We start from the raw sequence: 10,871 nt of genomic DNA on the forward strand, positions 1-10,871 counted from the left end.
ATGGTGTAAGCTATTCGGGCCACCCTTTAGCCCCCCCCCAAGCTTGTCTACTGCTGTTACATCCTCTGTGGAATCAGTTGGTCATTCCTGGGTCACAGCTGGTCAGAGTAGTGCGTTTGCCAGGCTGTCAACCTAGAATATTTACACACAGCTGAGGCAAACATGACTGTGCAGTGAGTCACTGAGAGACATGGGAGATGTGGAGGAAGGTGAAAAGGGGGCGGGGAGGATCATATGACATAACTGGGGTCCCGTGGGGGGGGACTTGATAACCTTTGCCAGACTTGTTCACAATCTGACGAGGACGCAGTGGGAGGAGCATGTACTTTGAATGGGGGGGGTGATCTTTTAGTTCTAAGACTGTTCCATGTTGCACAGGACTTGACTAGCTTGATGTGCTTTTTTAAACCGCAAGTTTGCAAACATCTCCTTATTTGGAGATTGGTGGGTATGTCACTTACTGTGTAAGGTCATACATAGCCAGCCGGTGCTTTATCAAGATAGACAGGCCCCACGATGGGCTGTGGACCAACAAGATTGGATGAATTGCCCTAGGTATTAAAGTATGAAGAGTACTGTGGAGTCGCATTGTGTGCTTACCCTGAGTAATGATCGAGGAACCTGCGTCATTATTATTCATCATGTCTGTGTAAACATTCCCAAACACCCAACTCAGCTTGTTGGGAGTATACAGCATCATGCTAACACTTCATGCACACTCTGCCCTCACACATGGGGTACGCGTTCTCAGTCCTTAGTGGAGAGAAGGAAGTATATGTTTGGGTAAAGTGGCTTGCCCAAGGACACAGTGTAGTCCCAGCTGTTGGATTTTAACCCCCGTCTGTATGATTGGTAATTACAAACCTTAACAATGCATTTTCCATCCCAAACAGGATAGGTGACAGAGTCACAGTCTCTGTTCTTTTTCTTCGGCAGGGAGGCGGAGCCCGATTCATCCGCTACAACTGCAGTGTGGTAGGCCTGGAGGCGGGCCATCTACTGATGCACCCGGGCCGGCTGACCCACCTCCACGAGGGACTGCGGACCACCAAGGGGACGCGCTACATCCTTGTCTCCTTCATCGACCCGTGAAGAGAGGGTCGGCCGATGGTACGCCCCTTGACCCCTCTGAAATGCTTTGGACTTCCATTGGTGCTATTTAACGATATCGGAGGTATTTGAATAGTTGTAGCCACTTGTTTTTTTCATTTGCATTGATCCTCGCTTTGCACTTCAAGATTTTTCCCTCTTTTATCTAAATTTTGTTTATGTTGAGTGCCAGTCTTGTTTTAATGAATTAAGTTTGAATCATAGTGGTTTATACTTCATTGCTGAATCATTTGTAGATAAATGTACACCTGTTGTTGATTTTTTATATTTTGTGTTGCAGTTTCATAATTTCTGATTAAAGGTGAAGATTTTAAATTTAAAGCCATTTCTTGCCGAGCAGTTGAGAAACCAATCAAACCTGCAGTTTTCACAGAAATCAGTCTTATTTACCAACGTGCTCATACGTCAATCTTTGAGTTCTGTTTTGTTTACCCAAACCTCCCAAATAGTCTCAACTGCTCGTATGTTCGTTCATGAGATATTTCTTCACACACTGGACATCATGAACACCCGTTGCAGGGTCAAGTATTCAGCAAGTCCCATTTCAATTTTTCATATTGTTATAAAGTGGCCTGCCTGTGGACACATCCATGTCTGTGCATCAACCTGTTGGCCCACTCTCCACACTTCAAAATAGTAAACCATCCAAACTACCACAGTATAACCAGTCACTGTAAAATCTGCCATCCCCAAGGTTCCCAAGCAGCGCCCTGAAAACCCCTGCGCCCCTAAAATGGGCCATCTAATTTACACCTTGGCTGAAGTCTTCCCCACTGACAAGAAGGTGTTTGCTTGGTCCCCTTTAGGGAGGCGCTAGGCCAACAGCGTCATCAGCCCCTGTAAGACACGCAGAAGATAAGATGAAACGGCAGTGCGCGCAAGTGTTATAGTCGTTACGCATTAATCTGTGATGGTCGTCACACGTGCTGCTCCATCACTCAGGCAACCAGGCTCAGTACTGGTTTCCTTGGCTTGGCGAATATGCTGTTGTGATTATCTTTATCCCGGATTTAGAGAGCCTGTCATTTTTCCTAAATCAGCTCCTGTAACAGCTGCTTTTTTTAATAGCTGAATGTCCAAATAGTTGTCCCATTGCAAATCTATACTTGTACCCCTTTTTGGGGGGTTATAAAAGGTGTGGAAGTTGCAGCATTGCCTAGATACATGCTGCGACCAAGAAACTTGCACTGAAGTCACAGAGAATAACTTTTTCTAATTTACAATCCGAATTTCTCTTAGAAGTTGCCTGTTGAAACAAAATATACCTTAGATTTGGATGTATCTCACCTGAAAAGAGGCTAATCTTCAGGCAGTTTTCTCAGTGTTATGAATTTTGCATTGATGAGGAATTCTGGCTGTCAATCACACACACCGTACATCCTTTTGTGATGAGATCTCCCATTACACGATAACAAATAGCATTATAAATTCTGGCATCTACCCATCCAAATCCAAGCCAGTGTTCCGTCAGATTCCACTGGAATGTTTGATTTTTTACCGAGGAATGGCGCAAGAAGAAACTCTGTCTCTCACCCTGCAGTATTTAGTCAAATGTCTTGGCAGAATTATCAAAGGAAAGTTTGATGGTGACAGAACGAGCGGCTTGTTGGACATTTTTGGAAACTTGGGGATTTGTAAATGGGTCAAGTTGATTTCATACATATTCTTAAACCATTTAGAAGATGACACAGCTTGCCTGAGTGCATTGAACATGTAGGCTGCAGTTGAAAGCTTTGAGAATTTTAAGGAACGCTTTGAAGAGTGGGTGTCTGGGTCCTTTAGGATGCCCCACCTGTTCAGCCAATCACAGTGCTGGATAGCATGCTGAGGAGGTTCCCCTTGGCACCATTTGAAAGCCGTTGATCTCGGGAGGTGCTAACTGACTATTTCCAGCCCAGGGTTTCGAAAGTCCGATCTTAGAGCTAATGTCTCGTCCATTGTCTTGAACTTTCTTCTCCTTGAATCTTCCCTTTATCTGGCCTGGTTGATTAAGACAGTAGCATTGAGCCGCAAGTGTTCCAGATCTGCCAAGTCTTTTCCCCCTTTTCTTTCTGAGCCGAAAAACAGGCCAGTCCACTCCATTTAGGAGATTGCCAAGCTGATCTGGCTATCAGGACCGTTCTCCGTTTGTTTCTTTTTATCACAGCAGACCAACATACTTTTTATAGAGCCATTTCTTTTTCAATCCCTCATTGTCTCTGAATACCGTTCTCAGCCAGACTTTGGCACAGCCTGGCCTTCACGTTTCCTCTTGGCATTTTTGCTTCCCCCAGTGATCAGAGGAGTTTGTGTAAGAGGGACTTTGCAGGAGATTTTGGGCTGAGGCCAGCCAAGCTCCTCCGGCTTCTAATCAGTGAGACTTTGGAGAACTTTACCCTTTTGGTTTTCGTTCATGAAGTTGACATTTTTCTTTCCGCTTTTAGCAGTTGGGCTGGATTACATTCCATGCCTGATATCCTCCTCAAGTTTTAAAACATTTTTGTTTCAAATTTCTTTTGGAAGGCTTAAAAAGGTCCAAGGTACTAAGATAAACCCCAACGCCCAAAATGCTTGCTTTACCTGTTGAATCTACGAACACAAATGCAAGAGATGGAGATACCATCTTTGCGTTTACAATTTTGCATGGAATTTGGTGCTTGGATTGTATTTAGAACATTCACGTTTAATTGCATTATACTCAAGTATAATTCAAAGATGTTTTCAGCTGGATAAAGCTTTTTTTAACATTATTTTCAGTTCTGACTAGTGTTACAGTTACATCAGCTTCTGTCCGCTTTGAGCGGGAACAACAGAGGGCGTGTTCTGCATGAAATGGACAGTCTTTTGGTACAAACTCTCCACATAGGTGCACAAATTTATGCATGTTGACACGGAGCACGCCGAGTACGTGCAACAAATTTGTTGGAAAACATCGTACCAATCTGTCTTTCTTTCACCGGTGAGAGTGCACTTCAACTAACGGTGGATAGGTCAGTGGAATGGAATTGCATGCCAAACTTTCAAAGTCATTTTGGAACGAATGCCATTGTACCTGTACAAAGCAAAGGGACTTGTACATAGAGTAGGCCATCTGCTACACTGTTGCCATTTCTCATTGGTAGTGCAAACCTGGCAGCAGTCACCTCCTGGCTGTTTATAGATCAACGGGCCACACAAGTTGTAAAATACCATCATCAGAGCATTTGTACACTAATAGATAACAAACATCTGATGTCATCAATTGGAAACACTGGCTGTCTCCCCTCCAAGAATGGCCAACAGCCTGTTGAGTTAAAACAATCGAAGAGAGCTGTAAGCAGCAATCTAACTCCCCCCCCCCTCCGTAGCCAGGAAAGGCAGATCAGTTATTGGACACCCTGGCTTTAAGGAATTACCCAACAAGTGTTCCAGGTCAGTCCTTTCGACTCTCCTCTGATCCAGGGAGCATGTGTTGTGCCTTCAGGAAGTTATCTCCAACCAGGCACAAGTGAGAAATGGTATTCTTCACGTTCTCTTCTATTTTGCAATCTTGTGGGTGTTCCCCCCCCCAGTCCGCTACCATCTGGGACGAATTTCACAGAGCTCAGAATAGAGCTTAGCACTTGTATGTGGTGGGCCAAACTCGGCTGGGAACCGGGTCAGAAACATGGTGGCGTTGCGTGAAATTGTTTGCCGTGACCCGTCTCAGCCCAGCAAGAATTGACCTACCTGTCCAGAGGTCAGTATCCCCGACCTGCATCATAAACCTGTTAAAGCATGAAGGATTTCAACTAAGCAAAGACAGCTCAGCAGCAAAATTTTGTTTTTGTAGTTGATTCAAAGCTGATTGTTAAAGCACACAAATGCTCCACAGCTCATTTTCTCCAATCACCTGAAATGGGACCCATGGGCCTCATGTGGTGTTGGCTGTACTATGTTGGAGTTACACGTACCTTTCAATTATAGATGGAATTTACATGTATCCCTTCAGTGCTGTAATCAAGACCACCATCACAAGCCCCCCAGAAGACAACACAAGACCATCGCAAGACTAGCACAAGACCAACACAAGGCCTCCTGTCTGAATTCAAGTCACAAGCAATTCAAATGAACTGCAACACAAGTATTCCTTTGTCGTTGTTCACCCTGTTTACTGTGACCGGTCTTGTGCATGGTCTTGTGTCTGGTCAGGACTACACAATTGATCAACGTAAGAGTTAACAAAACCCGAAATTTGTTTACAAATACCCTGAGCTACATGTACTTGTACTTAAAATCCAGCCCAAAGTGAACCCCAATAACCTGAAATGCAGGGCACACTGTTACCGGTATGTACTGTACCACTTTCTATGTAGTCATATCTGTCACAACTGGAGACGGAAACAAACCTTTTGGCGCAAGTCCACATCGTGGAAAAATGGGGAGTACATGTGCACGTATTCATTGACATATTGCCAGCTGTCTTTGGGCAGTTGGCAGGGAAACGGGCCCAACAACAGCCATCTGGAGATTTCAGAAAGGAAGAGGTGACACCGTGACTCACAATCAGCCCGTTGATTTTTATTTTTGTCAACAAAATTTGCCCCCCCCTCCTCGACCAAAAAATTGTGGTTGTGCAGTCATACTCAAAGCACCAGCTGATGCCTTGCTAATCAGGCCAGCAAGTGGATAAATGCTTGCTAGCAGCTGCTGTCTCGGTAGACCGGGAAGTGGGAAATATTCGTGACTCATACCTTGAAATTTTAACCCCAAATGTAGTGAAAAAAAAAAATAACCAGCTTGTTGCACTGCAGCTCTAAAACAAGTTGCTACTTTAACACAAAGTGATTTGTTTTCTGTGGCATATACAGAGTTGAGTCAAATAACCCAACTTGCTTTTTTTGTGCTCCTATTGTCATGTTTAGTTTTGTGATGGGTAAAGCTTCCACTTGTTACATGTAAACTCAGGCACAGGTCTCTTAAACCCTTTGTCAGCCCTACAGTTCTCTTTAACCATCCTCCCAAAGAATATTAAGCCATTTTGTGTTTTGATCACTGAGCTAAAGGTTTGATGTGACTGAATTTCCAACCTGTGATATTTCTGTTATTGTCAGAAATATTACCTTGAGTCACGGAGCTAGGTCACATACTCCTGCTGTTTCCAATTTCTCTCAATTGTGCCCTGCCCAAAGACTAAATGCAACATGCCTGTAACTGAGCAGCCGCCTTTTGGCCTGTACAATGCAGATTATACAGTTTTGGCTGTGTGTCAAAACGATGTTCTGCTGTGGAATCATATTTTTTTTTTTGGTGACAGTCGGGCAGAATTTTTGGAAGGAAAACGCATGGTTATGAGTCACGAGTTTCGATAATTGCATCATTTTATTACAGTTGGCACGCACAGTACCTTGGGTATCTCCAATCCATTCAGCAGCAGGTGCCTTTCGGACGTAATGTTCTGATGATGCAACTCATCAGATTGTGTTGTGGATTCAAACAAGGCCAAAACTTTTGGGGTGTGGGGGGGGTGGGCGTCTCCATAGTGTGAGTCTGGGAAAGTTGATGGAAGAGGGGGATCTGTCTCCCCCTCCCCAGCCGCGCTTCTTGTGCACTGTCAGCTTCAGCTATTAAACCTGTAAGCCACGTTGCTGCCTGAAATCTCATGCCTTGTAATCCATGTGCCGCACGAAACTGCCCGAGCACTGTCTGGTATTCTGGTTTCACCAGTGAATAGGTATAATATAAAATGTGCTGTGTGGTGGAGATACAAATGGGTTAAAGTGTCCACGTGATGATGGTAAAGTGGCAGAGTTGGCCCATAGCGTTTTCATCAGCTAATTAGAGGTAGTCATTCTCTGTTTTTCGATTGTATTGATCACAATTCCTGAACAGGAGTTTTGCTGCCACAGGGCATGTTTCTTTTTGGGTTAATGTGCAGTTTTCAGAATTGCTTACTCAGTGGTTTAAACTGTTGGTTTGAATCATCATCCGATGTGCATGGTGCACATGGCCCTGGTACGAAGTCCTGTCTCACTGAATGTCTGCCCTACCACCTGGAGGTCTTAGTCACTGTTCAATAAGGCTTAAAAAGTTGCTTCAACCCTAACCTTTTGTCTCACCTGAGTTATCTTCCAAGACCTGGAGTCAAGGCGGGGTCGGTGCACTATGGGAAAGTTCACCCAAACCTGACCCCACCTTGGGTTGGGTTGAGGTGTCATTGCCCTTCTCTTTTGCCCATGCTGACTATTTAGATAACGATGCAGGGCCACATCATATTGTACATTGTAGGTCACGTCATGGTTCATTTAAACAAACCTTCATTTTTCGGTATTCGGGTCTCTGCTTGGCAACCATTGGTTTTCTCTTGGAGAAAAAAATAAACTTGGGCAGAAGTGCAGTATTGTATGTTATTAGCCCTGTACCCATGGTGCAGGAGCAGATGATGTCAATACAAGATGGCGTCATTGTGCAGGACACACTGCATAATGATAGGGAGTACAACTTTCATCTGAATGTGCACAAACTGTGGTGTGTTTGCACGGATGACAGGCGCAGCGGCATTCTGGTGCCTAGCCCCTCTCTCATGATCACTGAGCGCACGATAAACAGAATTCTTGCCACATCATAGGTTTTGATATGACTTGTTACTGCATCTGCCATGTGTTGTGTTCAGTCGTAACACAGCAGTTTTCTGGCTGTTGAAATGTCGGAGGTTAGGGATTAAACAGCATCTGAGTCTTATCCCTTAGTGTGGTGCTTTTGTTACATAATGTAACTTTATTTTGTTTAGCTACGGGGGCCTGATCCAATATTTGTTCTGGCTTCTTGACACTTTTTCTTCACCAGTGTGACTAACTCGACTCAATACTGTCTGAATTGATGGGGTATTTTTCAGGACGTTGGTCTTGTGCACATTGTAACCGAGGTTGTATTCTAGTCCATCACAAGTCCTTTTACAAGTCCCTTCACAACTCCAGTCATAAGCCAGTCATAAGTAACAGGGTGAACGACAAAAGATTTGAAATAGCTTGTGAATTGTCTTAAGACTGAATGACTTGTGATGGACGTACCGGGACTTGCGATTGACTCTAATGCAACACCGATTGTAACCCACGTAATGGGAGTGGTACTGCCCATGAAGAGAATACTGTTTGCTTTAGTAGCTCTGATAAACACATGTTTTACCTTTTCATTTTGTCTGTAAATAAGCGGTCTGCTGATGGTGTGTTCTGTCTTGACCGCTGGTCGACTTTACACCAGACTCCCCATCTGGTGAATTTTTGCCCAGTCATGGTTTGACACACAGGAAGAAGGATTAGGGTACGCCGTTCCGAATGTGTCACCGAAGAGACCTCAGCCACCGCAATATTGGAGTCAGATGTCACTTCTCTCTGAAGTTCCTTCTCAGTTTGTCCTGAAACGGTTCCTGTCTTGATGTCTGTGAGGCTTTCTAGCCAACATATTGAGTCCTGCATGATTATAATCTGGCATTTCCTTGGGCAAATTGTGTGATGTAATATTCTCAGAAAACCAGCATGTCATTGTTTTTACACTCACTTCCCAGAGCCGTCCTTAGAAACAGTTTTTTTTTTCATCAATCTCGTTGCCTGGTTGGTTCATTCTCCAGTGGTTATCATGATACTTATGATTTCTTTGTGCCAAAGGCCTCGGTCGCGTGCATATAGAACCGCAGGAGATCACCACATAATCTTTGAAGATGCCCTGGCTAATTATACCAGCTTAATTCTGGCACCGTTCATGTTTGCAAAGTGCCAGGCGTGAATTGTTTGGCCTGTTCGGCTTACCACGTGGCAGTAAGGCCATGTGACCTTTGCATGACAACCTACCTGGCGAAGATTGACGTCACCAGAGGTCTTAATGGCCGGCCCAAACTTCACGGATAGATTTTTCACAGGGTCACTCCAGTTTTGCTGGTAGGAAATCAAATTAAAAGATGACATCATTTGCACACGTTGAGCTGTTTTTCTTGGTTGAAAGTCAGGGTTCAAATGGGCACCATGGGCTTGGACAAACAAGCTGAGTTTGCATTGACGTCAAAACAGGAAACTCTTGTGGTGAGTAATCTGGACACTCCAGTTCTCAAATCTCGGCCAATAACCTCTGAGCCAATGAACTTTGTACCACTGACCACCTTGTAACCACCCCCGCCCTTTAAAATCGCAACCCACGACCAAATTGGCATTTTTGTCTTGGGCTTGGGCTCATCACATCATCAGATCTGTGGCTGGAATTTCGAAGCCATAGCCCAGATAATACCAGTCAGAGCAAGGATCGCCAGTCCCCCTTAATTGGAACCTTTTAGAGGCCATCCGTGACCCGAGTTAGTATTATGAAGATGTGAGTGGCAGGATTTGTACAGTCAATCATCTTATACCCCATGAGGTTTACACATCAGTTTTGCATTTTTGATATGCCCAATTGATGACCTGTCCCGGAAGGTATTTGGGGGTTGGCAATAGGAAGGAGAGGGGTTGGGATACTAATTAGTAATGTTGGCTTTCCCCCATCCCCCGGGTGCAAGATCGAGGGGTGCTATACAAGTCAAAACTTAATAAAAGACACTTTTACTTTGGACAGGTGCTTTTCCGTTGGAAAAATACATTTATCATCGTGGGGAAAAGGTTTATCTCATGAGTACTGCGAATTCGGTGATGCATTGAAGATGAGATGTCTTGCAAGAGTTAAATCAAAACCAAAACATAGAAAAACGGAAAGATTTCATTTTTGTTTTTGTTTGTTTTTTGATGAATGCACTCTTAGATCAAGAAGTTAAGAAAATTTACCAGTTACCGCCCAAATACATCTACATGCATGGATTACAATAAATCAGATTTATATACACCGTAATATTTAAATCCAAGTTAATGCATAAAGTCGTCAATAATGTGATACAGAAAAATCTACTTTACATGCAATCATGTTTTAGATTCTTCAGAATCTATACCTCGACAACTTTGAAAAATATCTGCCTTTACCGTTCATATGCTTCATAGCTGTAATTTATTGCACTTTTTCGAGGTGGTTTTTTTGGTTGTTACTGAAAGCAAAGTTGACCGTAAACAACATTTTCGTGTTTTTCTTCTTTATTTTTGATAGTTTCTTAAATGCGTCGATATTTTTTCTAGTGGTAATTATTTTCAGGGTAAGTGTACATTTTTCTAAAATTTTACTTCCTAAGGTGTTCAATAATGTGTTATGAATGCTACCTTGCCAGAGAGAATGTTTTCCTAGCGACTCTTATAACATTTTGCTGTTTCCACGGGCATCGTTATCGTGTGCATAAACTCTTCAAGGTTTAAAGCAATACCAATCATTTTATACCAAATATTAAATATTTTTATACCATTCATCATCGCTTATTTAATTACATTGATGAATGTTTGCAAACAGGCAACGTTGACGTTTCAGGTGACTCAGATGTAAAGGCCTGGGAAAATTCCCGGCATAAAATTGGCAATAGAGCGTTTGGACTCATTCAAAGCTAAGCCGAATTACGCACTAAGTGTAATGATCTTGAAAGGGTTGATAGTAATCATTTCTAACTCTTGAGAGGTGTTGAATTCTTTTTCGTAGATTTACAGCAGCGTGTGTTTTGGGGTGTCATTTGAAAAAAAAATTGTATCTCAGTTTTTGGTCTCTTTATAGACTGATAGGTTGAGTCAAAGTTAGCCATGGTTTTTTTTAAATCGAAGCGCAGTACGTAATAAACTGCCACGTTTTTAGAGATTTAATCAGTAAAATGCAGATACCACTGCACGAGGAAATGCCTTATTAAACAAGTCTTGTATGAAAGCTACCACGAA

At 43.2% G+C, this 10,871-nt stretch overlaps 1 protein-coding gene across 1 annotated transcript in view; it reads left to right on the forward strand.

Moving 5' to 3' along the window:
- The window catches only part of LOC110976488 (procollagen-lysine,2-oxoglutarate 5-dioxygenase 1-like), a 45,165-nt gene extending 34,294 nt beyond the window's left edge, over positions 1-10,871 (forward strand). The window contains exon 19 of the mRNA XM_022229794.2: positions 937-10,871. Coding sequence (XP_022085486.2) covers positions 937-1,092 — 156 coding nt within the window. The 3' untranslated portion in view covers positions 1,093-10,871. The remainder of the gene's footprint in view (positions 1-936) is intronic.

Source organism: Acanthaster planci, linkage group LG16 (assembly GCF_054643075.1).
Source record: "Acanthaster planci isolate LZ-2023a linkage group LG16, COTS_SCS, whole genome shotgun sequence".
Taxonomy (NCBI): Eukaryota; Metazoa; Echinodermata; class Asteroidea; order Valvatida; family Acanthasteridae; genus Acanthaster; species Acanthaster planci.